This window comes from Prosopis cineraria, unplaced genomic scaffold, assembly GCF_029017545.1.
Source record: "Prosopis cineraria cultivar Desert tree isolate PC_DT_omini unplaced genomic scaffold, ASM2901754v1 PC4, whole genome shotgun sequence".
NCBI classification, from domain to species: domain Eukaryota; kingdom Viridiplantae; phylum Streptophyta; class Magnoliopsida; order Fabales; family Fabaceae; genus Prosopis; species Prosopis cineraria.
Window position 1 is genome coordinate 39,265,910 of NW_026555335.1, and position 19,945 is coordinate 39,285,854.

The 19,945-nt window shown below is 35.4% G+C and overlaps 3 protein-coding genes across 4 annotated transcripts; 1 reads left to right on the forward strand and 2 right to left on the reverse strand.

Moving 5' to 3' along the window:
• Nucleotides 1-2,930: 2,930 nt before the first annotated feature.
• Nucleotides 2,931-9,453, forward strand: LOC129308572 (glyceraldehyde-3-phosphate dehydrogenase 2, cytosolic-like). 2 transcript variants are annotated; one of them, XM_054949768.1, is made up of 13 exons: nucleotides 2,931-3,064; nucleotides 3,172-3,195; nucleotides 3,341-3,441; nucleotides 3,709-3,824; nucleotides 3,926-4,025; nucleotides 4,340-4,486; nucleotides 4,568-4,628; nucleotides 4,714-4,811; nucleotides 4,885-4,961; nucleotides 8,153-8,218; nucleotides 8,375-8,458; nucleotides 8,619-8,708; nucleotides 8,902-9,453. In XM_054949768.1, exons 1-13 carry the CDS (start codon nucleotides 3,061-3,063, stop codon nucleotides 8,945-8,947), a joined length of 1,014 nt encoding a protein of 337 aa, XP_054805743.1. In that variant the 5' UTR covers nucleotides 2,931-3,060; the 3' UTR covers nucleotides 8,948-9,453. The 2 variants fall into 2 exon arrangements, with proteins under 2 accessions (XP_054805743.1, XP_054805742.1); XM_054949767.1 differs by lacking the exon at nucleotides 2,931-3,064 and having other exon boundaries at nucleotides 3,162-3,195.
• A 1,890-nt stretch (nucleotides 9,454-11,343) lies between these two features.
• Nucleotides 11,344-12,284, reverse strand: LOC129307691 (putative calcium-binding protein CML19). Its single transcript, XM_054948548.1, has one exon. It carries the CDS (start codon nucleotides 12,121-12,123, stop codon nucleotides 11,704-11,706), a length of 420 nt encoding a protein of 139 aa, XP_054804523.1. The 5' UTR covers nucleotides 12,124-12,284; the 3' UTR covers nucleotides 11,344-11,703.
• Nucleotides 12,285-15,865: 3,581 nt separating this feature from the next.
• LOC129309377 (proteasome subunit beta type-5) lies at nucleotides 15,866-19,397 on the reverse strand. Its single transcript, XM_054950941.1, has 8 exons — nucleotides 19,243-19,397; nucleotides 19,003-19,126; nucleotides 18,695-18,824; nucleotides 18,447-18,553; nucleotides 17,030-17,164; nucleotides 16,768-16,871; nucleotides 16,586-16,686; nucleotides 15,866-16,241 (listed from the first exon to the last, which is right to left on the reverse strand). The coding sequence occupies exons 2-8, from the start codon at nucleotides 19,114-19,116 to the stop codon at nucleotides 16,114-16,116; spliced, it is 819 nt and encodes a 272-aa protein (XP_054806916.1). The 5' UTR covers nucleotides 19,117-19,126; nucleotides 19,243-19,397; the 3' UTR covers nucleotides 15,866-16,113.
• Between the last annotated feature and the right edge of the window lie 548 nt (nucleotides 19,398-19,945).

Below are 19,945 nucleotides of genomic sequence, written 5' to 3' on the forward strand. Positions count from 1 at the left end.
AAAATAGATTTTTGAGAAAAGATGAGAATACACACATGGGTAGCACAAGGTCGTGAGCCCAACGTGGTTGTGATAATAGTGAGTAAATGAAAGTAAAAAACTAAACTCAAGTGAGTAATGATTATAGTGTGATTAGTGGCGGGAGTTCGCCTAGGAATTTGAGAGTAGAAAAAATCTATATGGTAATTAGGCTGCTCTCCGGTGCATGAGGGTTATAGCCTTATCCCATTGTTTGTCGAGGGACTATCCCATAGTTTGTCGAAGGACTAGAACCTAGCTATCTCTACCGGTTCAATAAGGAGAATAACTTAGGATATGAGACACCTCAGGGATTCAAGAATGGGGGAAGCCGTGGTCCAAGAGTGAGTCCTGTGATCTTTAATCGGGTCACACCTCACGATTGGTGAGCTTAGGTAGTCTAGTTATACGGACGGAGCCCTAATTAGTATTATAGCCCACAGTTTCAATATGAGGAAATAAGGAGGATATAAGGCTGGTTGATCACTGCCTAAGTAAATATATGACGTGTCACATGTGTTAAGCGGTGGCAGGTCGCAAGAGTATGGGTCTTGTCACATATCTGAGAACATGATGATAATGCACGTATTTATGTGAGTAAAGAAGTTATAGAGTGTTAAAGATAAAATGTGATATATGGGGACATGTTTTATAAATTTGATCTCCTTGTGCATGTATTTGTTTTATAATTGATATATAACTGCATAGGGTAGGTATAACCTTGATTATTGAGTAGTTAGACTCACCCTCTTATTTGATACTTTTCAAGCTCTAACTTTAGTGTTGAGAGGGAGAAGACTAAAGAGGCAGGGAATTAACATATTTCTACTGTATGCCTATAGTTTAGCTTTAATTGTGCAATAGTATGTAGCTTGCTAATTCTATGATGTATATTACCTCACTTGCATTATTTTAGTTGTTGAAAATGTTAGAATTGTATTTTGGACCCTTAGCCTTTGTGCATGTTGATATATGTATGTCTATAAGGCCAAAATACTAGTGCAAGTATAGAAATAAAGATTTAAATATGTTTTAAATGATTTGAGTGAAATGTAACGACAAATTACCTCCCCCTTTGTCTTTAGTAAATTGAGGTTGAGGAGTGAATTTTTATTATATTTATGTTTCGATGCTTGTAACATATTGTACTGGTAGTCCTAAGTCTATTGGACATGATCTAGGTGTTAGAAAAGGCTTTTGATACTTGTTGAGGGTTTTAGACACCCATTTTGTGTAAAAGCATTGAAAAGTAGTCAAATTGTGTTTGGGTGTCCAACTTCTTAGTGTGACTTGTTTTGGAAGTGAAACCCATGCCATTAGCTAGTTCATGTAAAAAGCTTTCTGTAAACACCTAGATCATATCATTCGAACGTCGGATGGAGAATAGGGACGAGTCAAAAATTTTCCCAATTCTGCTATCAAATGACGGCAGAACCAGTGAAATTTCATGCAACACACCGCAGAGCATGGTGCCTGAGCCTCGACGCATTGCTCTGTATTTCAGTACATAATTTATTTTCAACCGTTTTTGATTTCTTTCACTCTTCTGAGGTATCTCATACTTCCAAAACTTATTTTTGCTGTGATATGAAAGGTTTTGATCAATTTTTTTAACTCGTTTCTATTTAAAAAACTTGAGATCCTTTCTTTTTGGATTAAACCTTGATAATTACTCTTCGGAGCTAATTCCTCGATTACTATGAGCTTTATTTGTTAAGTGTGTTTAGTGGAGTGAGAATGTTGCATAGATAGAACCAAGCAAACCTTGTTGACATGAAAAACCAGAAAGTAAAACAGAGCACATGGTAAACAGAAAAAAAACAAGAAGAAAAACATAGTTGGAGAGAGAAACTAAAATTTGAAATAAGAAACTGATAAGCACACATAGATTGGTAAAGAAATGCAGAACCAGAATAGGAACAAGGAACAAGGGACAAACCGGGTTTGGGAAAATAGGGGACGACACAAATATTTGTTCTAATGCCATGGATGCAAGGATCTTCGTCTCTATAATCTGACATTGTGTGATGGTTAGAAAGCAGGGTCCTATAGGTAAAAGGAGAAGAAGCAATTAGAGGTTGAAAGAAACACAAGAAGCAAGAATATAATATTAAGAGAGAGAGAGAGAGAGAGAGAGGATGAAATAGAATATGTGAGAGGTTGAGTATATAGAAGAGAGAGAGGAAGAAGAAAAGTGGCAATATTTATAGCAAAGGAGGGCACTCAGACCCAGTTGCTTTGGCTTGTACATTATCCTGTTATTGTGAGTGGTGCATCTCTCTAATAACTATAGAGTCATCGGTTGAAGAGCATAGATAGAGAAGAGCAGCCCAAGGGCAATCGTGTCGACTAGTGAGAAGGGTGTTTTGGTAAACACACACTAAAACTTATTTTAAAGTCCATGAGACTTCAAGGTTATTTATGCATTTCATGAGACCTTCTGGTGATTATAATTCTCCTGTAAAATCTCTATGTAATTTTCTCAAAACTAAATGACCTTCACCCTATGTGGATGATGAGCACAGGTCCGAATGCAGATCCTTTATTATATCTCCTGCACTTGGCTTGAATAGAAAGAAAAACAAGGGGGGGAAATTAAGAGAAGAAACATCCAATTTTAGAAGTTTTTTTTCATAATTTGTCTCTTTTCTATTTTTTTCACTTTTCTCTATTTACGCTCCTAATAAATTTTTTGTTTGAGTTAAATATTTATTTTTGCTTCAGAATTCAGAACTTAAGACTCCATTTAAAAAAAAAATCAAATATTAATTAATATTAGCTAAAAAATCTATATAATTTTTAGCCAAAAAAAAAACAGAGAAAAAGTGCCCAATGAAAAACGTAGCACATAAATTAATCGTGCGACTGTGCGAGTGAGTTTGACGCTGCTTCTCTGGCGCTTACCAACCAGCACCGGTCATCTCGGTCTTTAAAATAATCAAACCCTAACGCAATTTTTCTCTGCTGTCTTCCGCTGCTTTCTCATTTCTACTCTACTCACCTTATCTGCTCCTGCTTGTACTACCTCCACCCCCTGCAACTATGTGTAATCACACCTATTTCGTGGATTTTACTTTATTTTCATTCATGATTCTTCTTGCTCTCCTTTGATCTGATTTCCTTTTATTTTTGTTTTGGTTCGCATGAGATCAGGCAAGATCAGGATCGGAATCAATGGTAAGTGATATTTTACTACGACCACATCCTCCGGTTTCTTTTGCTGCTCGTTCGCTCAGATCGGATCTGTTGCCCTTTTTCCTGTGGTCAATTACTTTCAGAAGGGATCCGAGTTCTTCATTTCGTTTCTTTTTTTCGCTTCCAGGATTTGGAAGGATTGGTCGCTTGGTGGCGAGAGTGGCTCTGCAGAGAGACGATATTGAAGTCGCCGCTATCAATGACCCTTTTATTACTACTGACTACATGGTATAAACTACTGTTATCTATATTCATGTTCCGTCACCGCATCTTTGGAATTATAGCGGATCAGCTGTGCTTGGCTTTCTGATCGGATTTGAGTTATGTCTCTTTAAGCTTTTCCATAGATTTGATGCGCATTCACTTTAAGTTGGTAGTCTTAGTTGTCGACTTGTTCAAACATGTTTTGCGCTGTACGAAATACGAATACAATTCCGAACTTGGCCTACTATTTTTCTTTTACATTTATCTGAACTGGTTATCGGTGCATGGCAGACCTACATGTTCAAGTACGACAGTGTTCACGGGCAGTGGAAACATCACGATGTCAAGGTCAAGGACTCTAAAACCCTTCTTTTTGGTGACAAGCCAGTCACTGTGTTTTCACACAGGTATTGTTCCTGAAATTTTCTCATGGTTGTGCTTGTAATTGTCAATACGTAGTATTGAAGGTGAAGATATTAGCCATTGACCTTGTAACTTCGTGCATCAGGAACCCGGAAGAGATCCCATGGGCTGAGACTGGAGCTGAGTATATTGTTGAGTCCACCGGTGTCTTCACAGACAAGGAGAAGGCTGCTGCCCATTTGAAGGTTTGCCTTTGTGCGCTACCCCTTCTCATGACTTTATTCTTAGTCGTTTGCTTCTCTTAACGATCTCATATAGTCTGAAAACTTTCTTTTAAACGTCTGCGCAATAATATTGCTTTCACCGTTATCTTTTCATATAGAACATCTCTTGGGATGATTAGCACTGGGTCTTGTAGCTTAGCTATAAGCATGCCATAAAATGCTGTCTGAAATAAACTTTGCTTAGCATTTCTTCTTCGATGTTATGTTGTCATGGTTTTGTTTTCTGAGGGTTTGTGTGTAATAATAACGTGTCTGTTTTGTTTTGCTTGAGCCAGGGTGGTGCAAAGAAGGTTGTCATATCTGCCCCCAGTAAAGATGCTCCCATGTTTGTTGTGGGTGTTAATGAGCACGAATACAAGCCACAGCTTGATATTGTTTCTAATGCTAGCTGCACGACCAACTGCCTTGCTCCACTTGCGAAGGTTATCAGGCCTTCAGATAATTGCACTGTACTTGTGATGCTAAGTTGTTCTGTTCTGTTAATCTTTTTTGGTCAATTGTAGGTTATTCATGATAGGTTTGGCATTGTCGAGGGGCTAATGACCACTGTTCACTCCATCACTGGTGGGTATAATTAACTGTAACATCTAGTGTTTCTCATTTAAGTGTGTTAAGCGTAATTGTGACTTTGTGCTATATTTCTTCTCAGCTACCCAGAAGACTGTTGATGGGCCATCCAGTAAAGACTGGAGGGGTGGAAGAGCTGCCTCATTTAACATCATTCCCAGCAGCACTGGAGCTGCTAAGGTGAATAATTTGCATTTATCTATTACTGTTTCCTTTATCAGGTTTCCTTCACTAATACACTCTTTGCATCAAGGCTGTTGGGAAAGTGCTTCCTGCTTTGAATGGAAAATTGACTGGGATGGCATTCCGTGTTCCTACTGTGGATGTCTCTGTTGTTGATCTTACTGTACAACAACAACAACAACAACAACAAGCCTTTATCCCACTAGGTGGGGTCGGCTACATGGATTGCAAGACGCCATTGTACTCTATCATTTATTAAGCTTTTAGAAATATTATTAATTAAGAGATCACGTTCAACAACTTCCAAGAGTGTTCTCTTAGGCCTTCCTCTACTTCTCTTAATCGGACTTAAAGTTATATGTTCCACTCTTCTCACTGGTGCCTCCCTTGGTCTTCTTTGTACATGCCCAAACCATCTCAACCGATTTTCTACCATTTTTTCCTCAATAGGTGCCACCCTCACTTTTTCACGTATGTGCTCATTTCGAATTTTATCTTTACGTGTATGTCCGCACATCCATCGTAACATTCTCATCTCTGCTACTCCAACTTTATGCTCTTGCTGTCCCGTTAGAGCCCAGCATTCACTACTATATAACATTGCCGGTCTGATAGCAGTACGATAAAACTTTCCTTTAAGTTTATTAGGCACCTTACGGTCACAAATAACTCCTTTAGCTTTTCTCCAATTAAACCACCCAGCTTGAATTCTATGTGAAATATCTCCACTGATTTCGCCATCATTTTGAATAATGGCTCCCAAATATCTAAACTTTTCCACTTGAGGTATAATTTGATCTCCCAATTTCACTTCCAAATTATTTTCGAATAGTCCTTTACCAAATTTACAATATAAATATTCCGTCTTACTTCTACTCAGACGAAAACCTTTCGACTCCAATGTCCTCCTCCATAACTCAAGTTTGCAATTAACCTCTTCTCTTGTCTCTGCTATAAGAACTATATCATCCGCGAAGAGCATACATTTCGGGATTTCCTCTTGAATATGTTCCGTCAAAACATTTAAAATCAAGTTGAACAAATAAGGACTCAGAGATGATCCCTGATGTAGTCCAATCTTTATAGGAAAATCCTTTGTTTGACCACTAGGCGTTCTTATACTAGTTTTTACCCCCTCATACATATCTTGTATGGCTTTAATATAAGCAATCCGTACTCCCTTTTTTTCCAACGCTTTCCAAAGCACTTCTCTTGGTATACGGTCATAAGCTTTTTCCAAATCAATAAAAACCATGTGTAAATCTTTATCTTTACAACGATACTTTTCCATTAATCCCCTTAGTAGATAAATTGCCTCTGTAGTTGATCTACCTGGCATAAAACCAAATTGATTCTCAGAAATACTTGTCTCCAATCTCAACCTGTGCTCAATTACTTTCTCCCACAATTTCATTGTGTGGCTCATGAGTTTAATCCCTCTATAGTTAGTACAATTCTGAATATCTCCTTTATTTTTATAAATAGGAATTAATGTACTTCTCCTCCACTCATCAGGCATTTTCTTGGACCGTAAAATCACATTAAATAACTTAGTTAACCATCTCACCCCTTCTTCACCTAAACATTTCCACGCTTCGATAGATATACAATCAGGTCCGTTAGCTCTACCATTTGCCATTTTCTTAAGAGCTTCCTTTACCTCCTTATCACGTATTTTTCGATAGAATGACAAATTTTGTTCTCCTTCACCAGTTACTAAATCCTCCAAGTTACTAGATGAATCCTCTCTATCATTGAAAAGTTTAGAAAAATAAGTCTCCCATCTATTTTTAATTTCATCATCTGTAACTAAAATTCTTCCCTCTTCATCCTTAATACACCTTACCTGTTCTAGATCTCTTGATTTTCTTTCCCTACTCTTGGCAATCTTATAAATATTTTGCTCTCCTTCCTTCGTCTCAAGGTTCTTATAAAATTCTTCAAAAGTTTTGGAACGAGCTTCACCCACAGCTCTCTTAGTTTCCTTCTTAGCCATACGGTACCTCTTCCAATTTTCTTCATTGTTACACAAATGTATGGCTTTAAAACAGTTCTTCTTATACTTGATTTTGTCCTGTACACTATTATTCCACCACCAAGACTCCTTATCTCTCGGACCAGAACCTTTCGATTCTCCCAAAACTACTTTTGCAACCTCCCGTATCTTTTTAGCCATATCCTCCCATATGATGTTAGCACTTCCCTGAGAATCCCAAATTCCTTTATCCAAAAGATTTCGCTTGAAAATATCTTGCTTCTCACCTTTTAATTGCCACCACCTAATCTTTGGTGTTACTACTTGTCGACGTTTTTGGATTTTACTCATAATACACACATCAAGGACTAGGACCCTATGTTGTGTCGTTACAGCATCTCCAGGGATCACCTTACAATTTTTACAAAGTTTTCTATCTGTGTTCCTAACCAAAAGAAAATCAATCTGCGACCTTGAGGCTCCACTTTTGTAAGTGATGAGATGCTCATCTCTCTTCTTGAAACAAGTGTTGGCAATCTTAAAATCATACGCCAATGAGAAATCAAGAAGAGTTTGCCCTTCATTGTTTTGCTCTCCAAAACCAAAACCACCATGCACCCTCGCATACTGACCAGCTTCCCTCCCGACATGCCCATTAAAGTCTCCTCCAATAAAAATCTTTTCACTCTGTGGTATGTGTCGAATCAACCCCTCCAGATCCTCCCAAAATAATTCCTTAAGACTGGCTTCTGTCCCGACTTGCGGCGCATAAGCGCTAACAATATTAACAGTCTCACGTCCAATTATCATTTTTAAAGAAATAATTCTGTCTCCAATTCTGCTAACTTCTACAACGTTCTTCTTCCACTCATTATCTATAATGATGCCTACTCCATTGCGTGCACTTACTTTTCCTGTATACCAAAGTTTGAAACCTTGAATATCCTTAGCTCCTTCTCCACGCCATTTTGTTTCTTGCAAGCAAAGGATATTGATTTTCCTTTGAATCATAACCCCTACAACCTCTACAGATTTACAATTTAATGTCCCAACATTCCAAGTACCAAATCTAATTTTGCTCTTATGGACTAACTTCTTTAGCCGCGTGCGTCCAGAATGACGCGGTAGCCCTTGCTTATTTAACACTACATCCGGGCGCCGATGCAGCGGCTCTAACTCACTTATCACTGTACTCGAGCCATGCAGCGCGTTACTTACGGGCAACGACCTAGCATTAACATTATAACGTCTATTGTCCATGTTCATGATAGATTCAACAAATTTTTACATTGGCTGTTGATGGCCTAACACAACCCTCCTCCTTTACCCGGGCTTGGGACCGGCTATAAACATAGGCGGAGTTTGTTGTTGATCTTACTGTGAGGCTGGAAAAGCCGGCCTCCTACGACCAAATTAAAGCTGCCATCAAGTAAGATTTTATTCTCAAAGCGACTCTTATATTTAACTTTTATTTTATTGTTGAGGTTGGGAGGACTTGGATTCACCGAACTCTTCAATGTTAGCTGGAAGGCTTCTGGGATTGCTGTGCTTGTATCTTGTCTGATTCAATAGTACTGTCTTTCAGGGAGGAGTCCGAGGGCAAGTTGAAGGGAATCCTTGGTTACGTTGAAGAAGATGTGGTCTCCACTGACTTCGTTGGGGACAACAGGTGTGGATTATCATCTCATTGGAAGTTGTTAGATGCATCAACTTCCCTGCTTTGTCTTCTTCAGATCCACATATTCTCTTCTCCTATTTGTCCTTGGATCTTGGAGTTGTATGTTAATTCTTTCGATCTTCTCTTTATTTTTAAATGTTCCTTACTGCAGGTCAAGTATTTTCGATGCTAAGGCAGGTATTGCCTTGAATGAAAACTTCGTGAAGCTTGTTGCTTGGTATGACAACGAGTGGGGTTACAGGTAATTCGTCTTTCTTGCTTTCTTTCTCTGTTTCTTTTTGGCATATGATTTCTCACTATTGCGTGGTAGCAGCATCTTTAAAGGTTATTGTCAGGGTTTAAGGGGCGTGTTTTATCTGGAAAATCACCAATCCAATTTATATCCAATTATAAGATGTAGATAGCTAATGCTTGCTTTGTCTGTAATGCTGCAGCACACGCGTTGTTGACTTGATTGCTCACATGGCTAAAACTCATTAAGACGGTACTGCAAGTAAGCCTTTGCCGCGTTTCACCGAGCTTCCTGTCATGACGGAAATTGAGAGTTCCGAATAAATGGTTTCCTCCTGCATCCCTGGCGTTGAAGTGTTAGTTCCTTAGGACTTTATTGTTCTGATTGCCTCTCTTGAGGAGGAAATGGAGTTTCTGAATTTTTATACCTGTTATGAATGATATCAGTCATCAGACGGCCTTCGTCCCTCCTTTTCCGATCATTTTGTTTCTTTCATATTATGGCTGCTTAGCGCCGTAGCCTTTTTAAAGAATTTAACTATAAATTTCTATGTCGTTTGATATATCGAATATATTGGTAGCTATAAACTTTGGGTCGATACGGAGCGAGGCTGAATTGTTTCAGTTCCCAATTTCCGAGTTTGCGACCGTACAATTACTAGACTAGCAATTTTGCAGTTGTATCGTATCACCATTCCGCACTGGCTAGTGGTGTTTAAGCGAACTTCTCATAGTAATAAACTAGCCTTTTTCCAGTTGTATCATCCCTTGCTGGCCGGTGGTGTTTATGCCGAAACATAGTTTTCAGGATTGATTATTGCTAATATTATGATAATTTGAAGCGTCAAAATGAATCGTGCATTCGAGCATTATAATGCACTTGAAAGAGAGAATCACATTCCAAACTCGGATCAAATCTAATCTTTGTCTATGCCACTTTTGCTTCGGTGGCATCCCTTGTTCTTTGGATGATTGCATTTGTAACATGTTTTCTTCTTATCTAAGCATAATATTATTTTATTTGTAACTTTATTTTTGAAAATTATATAAAAAAAATTTTGGTGCATGCTGAAATGTGATGCAAGAGAATTCAAAAATGATATTCATTTCTTGATTGTGTTAACCATATGGTTTTAGATATATGATTTGATTCTAGTCTCCTTGTGCAGTTTTTTTGTGGCCTAATATTAAAAAGAAAATTGTATTCATTCTTAACATTGGTTACATACAAATTGCATCTAAAATTCTCAAATTATATTAAAACTCTTGAATGAAAAACCATGTTTGTTTATGCTTGCAAAAGCATTCGGGTTGAGAAGGACCTTTTTAACCACACGATAGATAGTTTGAAAAGCATAAATGTCAAGAAATTTGAGTAACATGATAAACAAATAAGAAGTCAAATGCGGTGCAATAAATTCATTTAGCTTGTGTGTGGATGAATGAGTTGTGTTCTTTTGTCAGATTTAATTAAACTCAGAATCCGACATTGTCTCAATTGATTTCAAATTTTCGGGTAAAAAAAATAAAAACTTGACCTCAATTTTTGATGTTGAGAGGATGAAACGATCTTACTCTCTCAAGTCTCCATTAATACAAGGAACTTCCTCATGGTCTTTATTACAAAATCTTTTGTTTTAAACGTTAATTTTTTTTAACAAAATTGTCCTTACTTTATATTCCCCAATTAACTAAACGACTTTCTCTAATTAATAAACTTTATTTAAGATCATTTTGAAATTTTAAAATGTCTAACTAACTAGTATCTTAGTGCTACAGTACTGGATCATCATCAGAGAACACATTATTCCCTCCTGCTTTGTAGCTGTGGTGCCGAATACCGATGTGTCGGTGTTGAAGCACCAGTGAACATTCCTTGAGTAATTCTAAACTCACTCTCTTAAACTTATTTCCTGAAAATTTTAAATGAAAATAAATAGTGAAAGATGCATACTTAAAATCAGTCCAATTTTTTTTTCTTAATTTTTCACAATATCAGACAATCATTCATGCAAGTGATAAACTCACTTCTTGTTTGTTTGTTCGTTTTTGTTTAATCTTCAAAACATCTCACTGTGATTATCACTCCCAAATTCTCTTGCAATATATATATATATATATATTAACTTGCATTGAAGGTTATCAGACTATTCGAGCAAGTTATTGGCCGGAACTGTAAAAGAACGATAGGGAAGCTAAGATTAATCGTATTGGAGGATCACAATTTAGCAATATTCATAACTCGATATATATTTATCTTTTGAAATGCTTTTTTAGTGTAGTTTTATCTTGTAATCTGGTTCATTAATGACTAGTAACAATACCCCCCCCCACACACACACACATCATAAATTAATAATTTTTTTGGTTTGGAAAAGGTTTTTTCTGAATAGAAACCAAAATGTGGATGCATCAGCATAAAATATAAATTAAATGTATAAATAACATATGAAAAATGTGTCTCATTACAAATTTTTATGTAATGTATAAAAAAAGAAATTTATCTAGTTTAAATTTCATTCGTGTAGTGAGCATTTGGTACACATACTAAAACGAAATAGAATAAAAATTTAAGTTTGAAGATGAATCACACATCTCACATATCTCAATTTTTTATATAAAAAAAACTATTTCCGCCCCTAATGAGACTATTCCCCGTGAATTTTTCGTTCATGGTTTTACACTTTTATTGGAATAATATAATATCGATATGTCATTGAGGAGAAGAAAAAAGCTATGTACAGAGATGTATATGAATGAGTTTCTCACAAAACAATCCAGGATCAGGAAGTGAATGTTATTCTTGGCAAATGTATGTCATGAGTTTAATTCCTCTTGGTATAACAAAAATAAATTTACGTAAAAACAACATACAAATTAAATAAACTAAAAGGCTAGTTCTTCTGGCGATTTAAGATCGTGCTTCCAACATGTGTCTGTATGAAGAAATAAACCAAAAAATGAGACTGATGAAATGAATATAGTAACATGATTGATGTCTTGGTTCACTCCATCATGATTCTGAATTCTTCAAAGCTAAGGACGCCATCGCCGTTCAAATCAAACCTATCAATCATGAGTTTACATTCTTCAATGGACTTGGATTCTCCCAAGTTGCTAAGCATCCTCTTCAAGCTCTTAGGGGTTATGAACCCAACCCCTTCTGGATCATACATCTTAAAAGCTTCTCTTAGATCTTCCAACTTCTCTTCCTCTCCCACTCTTTCCATTAATCCCACCAAATCCTCCAAACTCAACAGCCCATCTCCGTCCGAATCCAACGCCTTGATCGCCGTCTCTGCTTCCTTCAACAATATCTCTCCCCCCACCTTTCCCAGCCGCCGCCGGAGCTCCGCCGCTGACACCTTCCCGTCTCCGTCTTCGTCCAAATATCTCACTACACTCTCCAGTCCTTGGTCCCTCATATTAATATGATAGACTAACAGCACAAAATCGAAAGTACAATCTTGAATTGTTCTTCTGGAATTGAGAGAGTAATCAAACCCGGAAATTTGTGTTGTAGCGTTGGTGAAGAGGTATGGAATGTTTGGTGGTGATGGGCCTTTTATAGTTGAGGTTATCGACTGTGCGTGACGTGTTTAAGGATGTCTAGAAGATGCTATGCGAGTTCAAGGACAAGCATGATAAGGAAACATTGGACTTCTCAGAATGCCACTTGTGTTTGTGTTGGGAATAATGAAAATTTTAATTAAGAAGAAGAAGAATATGGGTAACGCGTGCGAACCAGGACGGTTGGAACTGTGTAAAACGAAAATAACGGTGAGAGCACACAGTGTCGGCGAAATGCTAGCGTGTAAATGAACCATATTCATTGGGCGGCTTCGCTGTCAATGTGTAGTTAATCCATGTGATGATGGTCTTTTTGTTTGTAGTAATTGATTATGTCTTCCTTGACTTTAATAATAACTACGTGGACACGTGGCATGATTATTATATGGCCACTTGGTCAGGGGATTAGCTTGCAAGTGGCAATGAAGGGGGGAAAAAGTGTCAGCTTCATTGCAAAAGGTCTGTCTTCGCAAAAGATGGGGTCAGCGGCGGTGGGGATCAATCATGGTTTGGCAAAATAACTTGCTTTTTTAGCATTTTGTTTACTGGAACAAGAAAGGAGGAGGAGAAGAATGGCTGAAATATAAAATAGGATAACAATTAAGTTTTAAGAGAGAAAATTAATAATAATTAAGTTTTTGATAACTTAAAAAAAATAATTGTAAATATGATATTTAAAATAGTTAGAAATTTAAAGTTTCAATTGTAAATATGATATTTAAATTTTAAATATAATAATTAGTTTATAATTCAAATTCTTATTTGTAACTATTTAAATTGATATTTACAAAAAAATTTATTGAGAATCTAATTGTAATTAATTCATCCTTTTGAAACTTTATTATCATTTTTCCTATAAAATATTGCATTGGCAATGTAATGTCTTCAGAGCTGCGCATGATATCTTCCATGCGTGAAATTAAAACCGTTTAACTTGGTACCTATGCTTGTGAGGAAGGTTTCAAACGAAATTGGATTTGCTGTAGGGGGTGGTCACAACCCATTTTAGTAGGGTGAACCTGATCCAATTCAGTCATATTTAGCCAAATCTTTTGATTTAAAGAAAAAAAACAAGAAAAATTACATTCAAGAACTATTCCAATAAATTAATGGCAGACAAGAAATAATAATAAGTTTTATTTAAAAATAAATAAATTTTCATTCTCATTTTAACAATAATTTATTTTGTATTAGCAATGGTGGAAGGAGGTGAGACCAGCAGAGGCCACAGCTCTCTTCAATTTTTTAATTTTTTTATATTATATAAGTATTACATACTTCTAGCTCTCCAAAATTTATGAAAATTTTTATAATATATATATATATATATATTTTAATTTTAGCTCCTTTTATTCTTAAATTTTGGCTCAGTGTATTGGTCTTTGTCTATGAGTAATTTACTTGAGTGGTCATTAGTTATGATTCTCCCTTCACAAAATTATATGAAATTTTTAATTTTTACAGAAAAATTCATTTTAAAAGAGATTATATCAAGTTTTTTAAAAAAAAAATTGTCAAAAAATTATAAGGTACTTTTTATAAAAAAAATTGAGAAATTACAAGCAATTTTTAAAAATTTGTGAAAAAATTATGAGGGTCAAGTTTATAGTTAATTTCCTTTACTGTTTTATCTTACACAATCTTTTTTCTAAAATTTTATAACTCCAATTATCAAAAGTACTCACTGACCCTTATAATCTTCTCTTCATTAGGGAGGGAGAGAAGAGTGGGGACCCAACAAAAAAAAAAAAAAATCGTATCTTCTCAATTTGGATCTATAACTTTGATTTGATCAAAATCTAATATCTAAATTTTAATTCATTATAATTTTGTTTCTACAATTTTAATAACTTAAAATATTAGTCTTTAAATTTTAAGAAGGGTTAAATAGTAATTTGACTTCCAAACAATTGGTAATTTTTTGTAATTTTTTTATCTTATTCTTTCATTTTTTAGTCAATTAATGATCAAAATTAATTTTTGTTAACAATTGAAGTTATATTGCACCATTTTCAAAAGTTGAAAAGAAACATTATAAAAAAAATAAGTTTAAAATTTTAGACCCTTCTAAACTTATAATTTATGAGCTAAATTATCATTTAACCCTTTTAAAAATAACTTTAGTCCTTCTATTTTTTTAAAGATAAGAATCAATATTTTATTTTTTTTATTGTTATAAACATTCTTTTATTAAAGGTAATTCTATTTAAGACACTATCGAGTATAAAATGTAAGTATTTCTTCTAACAAAAATTGCAATCTTCATTTAACATGTGAGAGGTACCTTACTTTGTAGGTCATTTCATATTCATTATTTTCCATTTCATTGATAAATGACTTTATTAATAAAATAAAAAAATTAAATGATTATTGTTAAACAATTGTAAAATTAAGGAATGAAGTTGTTAATGGACTAAAAATGATAATTAAGAAAAGGTAAAGGTACAAATTTATTCTACAACTTTTTTTCAGAGGCGCTTGGTATCCTGAATTTTTTCTAGGAGCAATGTTGCCCTGAAACTTTATAAAATGGTGTAATATTGCCTTGTCATTAGAGTTGGCTGCTTATTGATCGTTTTTGTCTGAATGAACTTGCCACAGGCATTTTTTTTAAAGTTAAAAAATGATAAAAGTGTAAATTTACCCTGAAACTTTTCCTTTAGGAACGTCTGGTATTCTCAAATTTTTTTGGAAAGAAATGTTGCCCTAAAACTCTCCAAAAATGCATAATGTTACCCTGCTATCAAAATTGACCATTTTATTTAATTTCACTCATGGTGTGGTAGCCACATGGCATTTTTTAAAAATTAAAAAAATATTGCCCCCTCTCTTCTTGTGTCTAAATTGTATATCACTCTCCTTTTGTAATTAGTCATTTTTCTCGTCTTCATTCCTCCCTCCTCCACCTTCAACATTTGCAAGAGAAGAGTTATATGAAAAGCACCATAAGTGTCGCCCATTGAGTTGTTACTTCTCCCACGTTAGTCAATTTAAGATGTTAATTTTTTTGTTCTTGTTTTTTTTAGATATTTTGTGTTGTTTTTAAATTGTTGAGTTTTTGAATTATATTCTTTATTTTCTTCTTCTTTACCCCTTATTTTTTATTATTTTTTTATTTTGAAAATTTAAGTTCAATTTTATTTCTTAATTGTTTTTTATGTCAAAAATCTGAATTTGATTTTTTATTTTAATGTTCTAAGTTATTTTACAATTTTAGTGTTGTAAATAAATGAAAACAAAGCATAGCTCTTTTTATTTTTTAAAAATGTCAAGTGATAAGATAACATTGCACTTTTTTGAAGAATTTCAAAACAACATTGCTCCCAAAAAAAATTAAGATAACATTACACTTTTTTAGAGAATTTCAAAACAACATTACTCCCAAAAAAAATTATACATACTAGATGCTCCTAAAAGATACTAGAAAAATTTACATCTTTATCATTTTTTTAATTTTTAAAAATGCCATATGGCAAATCCAGTGAGACAAAACAGTCAATAAACAATCAATTCTAACGAATGGGCAACAATGCATTGTTTTGAAAAGTTTAGAACAACATTGCTCTGAAAAAAAAAAATTCAAGATACTAGACACTCTTAAAAGAAAAGTTTCTCAAGATAAATTTACACCTTAAAAAAATAAAACTTTCTCCTTTTTTGTTTTGGGAAGGAGGGGGGCACAAATGAGAGATGTGCAAGGGGGATCGGAAGATTTGGAGTCAGCAAATAAAAACATTAAATTTCTGTCAAATTCCAAACATAAAACAATAACGAAGTTTCATGCTATTGAATACAAGACAAAGTAAAAGATGCTTGAAATAATTGACATCCATGAGTAACTTGCATTACGCTCCAGTTGCCTCCACCATTTCTTGTTCCACTGTACTTGGAGTGACAGGGTAGTAGTGGTAATGTAGTTCCCCAACATCATCACCGGACAATTTCTTCCACCCATCAGGTCCCACGTGATAAACTAAAATCAAATGCAAGTCACTGGTCAGTGAGATTGATTCATTGTTATACATCTAAATTAGTTGGTGGATAACAGTCAGCGATGAACCATCATGCTATTATGTAAAACGGAATTAAAACAGGCAGCATGAGCCCTGCGGATTTCAAAGATCACTACTTCCAGTCACCAGTTTATAAGAATTAAGAGAGGTAAAACATGAGCTGTTTGCAATGCCTGCCTGAAGGACGCATGTGCACGTATAAATCCCATTTTTTGCCGGGGATTTTGAAGAAGGGAAGAATAAATTGAAAGGAAAGCATTTATATCATTGAAGGTGGATCAAAAGGAAGAGAGAGAGGAAATACCGCTAGCAACTCCACCACTAGCCCCGTCACGAAATGTTGCATGATAAATTGCTCGTCGGGCCAATTCAGCAGCTTCATCAACTGACATGTCGTAGCGGTACCTAGTAATGCAAGGAAAACGTTGGCAAATTCAACGATAGTGCTATAATTGAAGGATAGTTCAGAAGAAAAGCTTAACTAACCCGCTGTCCAATACACCATAAGCATATGGTGACCCAGATCCAACAGAGAAACGCGTGCCTTTCAATCTTCCCCCTTCACTATCAACATAATACAAACCAGGACCCTGAAAAGTGATATTCCCTTGTCAGACAATTGAATTAGAAGGGCCGAACCGATTTAGTAATTAGAACAGGGACCAGGGCCATGAAAAGTGATGTTCCCTGGTCACATAATAGAATTATCAGGGCAAAACCTGTTTAGTAACTAGAAAAAGTGACTTACCGTCTCATCCCATCCAGCAATCATGGTTCCAACAGATAACCCCATTCCACGGTAGGAGTATAAAATATTTGCAAGTAGTTTCGAGGCTCCTGTAACTGAGATCCTTCGCTTATTTGCCAATTCATGCAGCCGGCACTAAAAATAAAATGATTGAATTAGGGAAACTAATTATGATTTATGACCTCATTAGTACAAAAGGAAATCCCATCCTGGAATCCCAAGACATGAAAGCTAGCTAAAAAGATGCAAAGGCTAAGCTCATTAAAATAAGAAGAATCGTGCAGCTCATACGTATATTGCTTTTTATCACTTTCAACCAAAATTTTGCTTCAATACTCTTCTTATGGATTCAAACAACGAGTACTCAAAAGCCAAATGCAATTGTGTGTACAGAAAGTACTGACGACCCAAAACATGACTAATGGGGACTTCTACAGCACGCTAAATATTCACCAAGACATCAACACCAACAAGAACATAACCCATTAAGGAAGAAAAAGAAGGTAACAGGAAAGAACAGAAAAGAAATTTAAATACTCCCCCCTGGTCAGTTAACCCTGTTCTAGCAGCATCAATTTTTTCTCTTTTTCGGCAAACATCAATCATCTTGATTATGGCTCACTGTCCTTGTTAGAACCATAAAACAATACACATTAACCATTTCTTTTTTTTAATTAAATTAATTTAAATAACTAAATAAGAAATCCATCAGTTTAAGATATGCTATCAACAAGTCATCTATGTAATAAAAATGCGTACCTTACATCATTATTTTAATTAAAAAGATAATGAGTATTGCAAAGCAATTGAAGACAATTTCTCAAAGCTTATATCACCACAATCCATCCAACTACAAAAGCAATTTTGGAACGGAGTAAGGGTAGCCTATTAAAATTGAGGTAGAATGTTTTACCCTGTGCCCCATACTTGGGAGAAACTGAATAAAATAAGGGCATGACATTATTTAGTTTCTAAATAACATAATTGTCCTCCTAAAAGGGTCATAGGGATGTTATGTATAGATTTGAGATTTACTGACATTAATTTTCTTCCCTTCAACTCCTTCAACCATTGTCATTCCCAAACTGCAGGTAAGACTTTCTCTACATTTCATTCCCTTTTCAAATGTAAGATTCCCAACAATAATCAAACCAGAACATATTTTATTCCACTTGCTTCCTATTTATTGCCTTAGCAGCAGCGCTGACAAATAATTCTGAGTGAATGACTATAGTGCAAAAGAAGTTCAATCATGAAAGTTACAATTATCATGGTAACAACTAACAACGACAGCAAAGTAACCAAGGAAAAGCACTATTTGGGATACCAGGGTGCAGGTACTTAAGTGGGAAACTGGGCAAACAAAGGGCAAGACAGACAAAACGTTTGATTAAGATTGTAAGATTGCATACATTACCTTGATCCCAAGATTTCTGTGCCAAAATTGGCAGTCTGCAGCTCCTCCAGCCATTGTGCCAAGCATATATGGATTAATTTCAATAATTTTCTTCACGGATTGAGATGCTGCACATTGGTGACAGTTAACAAATAATAACTTATTACAATCCAATTAGCTGAAACACAAATGTGAAAATATGAACGAAAATAATTTTCACCAATGGACTCATAAATAGAGTGAGGATGAGATTGGAGCTCAGTACTTACAAATATAACCTCCCATACTAGCCCGAGAATCCGCAGCTACCATGACCCCCTCCTTAAATATAAAAGCAAGAGTGGTGGTACCCTTGGCGGGCTTCACCATCTGAATAGCTTCTTTCAAAAAGCCGTCAAACTAACACAAGAAATAAATAGAACTTAATAAAAAAGCCTGATGATTCAAGATGTTGCCAAATGTATAAATAGAATCTCTTTCCTTTGACTATAACCTCTGCGAATCAATGGCAACCGTTTTACAATGAAGAATTAAAAAACGGACTACTCAAATTTCAAGCTAATAAGCAAGTACTCACATCAGTTGAATTCGGAAGCTCAAATGCTGGAGCAGGTGAAAAGTCTCCAGCAGTGCCATCGAAGGGTTCAATTTGAGTAGAAAACGATTCAAGGCCAATAGTATCAAGCTTCATGATTAAAAACCTAACCAAGAAAAGAGGAAATCGTGTCGTTTTCGTAAATCATTTTAGAAAATGAAGTGAGGAAGAAATGAAATAATGATATCTTCACAACCCCCATAGCGTATAAACTTGGCGTACCGGTTAGAAAGTTGTGACGAGAGATCTGGGTGTGTAGTAGAGTTTGATCGAAGCGCAGCGAGAAAGGGAGAAAACACAGACCGATTTTGATTGTGTTGGCTTGAAGGGAAAGGCAGGAGGGGCCTATTGGGGTTTTCACATGTTCTCGCTTCAGATCATAAATACTTTCATGGGCCAGCAAGGAATACACTTCTTTCGAAGCAATGCTGGGCCACGACTGTTTTTATTTGGCGCAAAATATGGGCTAAGTTCAGTCACTGTAAACTAAACAATTGCCAACATGCAGTGGCCCATCAAATTTGAAATTTCCTGCAGATAAAAACTGGGTAATTGAAGAATCAGATAAAATTTGCCAATCATGCCCAAAATGAAAATAAGTAAATTAAAAACCATTGTTGTTTGTTAGTAAAGTATATAATATAATAATATTTCAATAGGGATTTAAAAAAAAAACAAAAGTGAGGAGACTGGTGCTTGTCACGAATGTATGTCAACTGAAAAAGGAAGAGAAACAATCAGATGTCAAAAACCAAAAAAACAAAAAAACAAAAAATTGGCAACGTCGCTAGAGTATGAATGTTGTTTTTGCAAATGCAATCATTTATCATTTTTTTGGCCAAAAATGCAATAATTTATTGAAAACATTTCAAACATTGGCCGATCACCATTTTTTTTCCAAGATAGGCCAATGACGTTTGCTGTA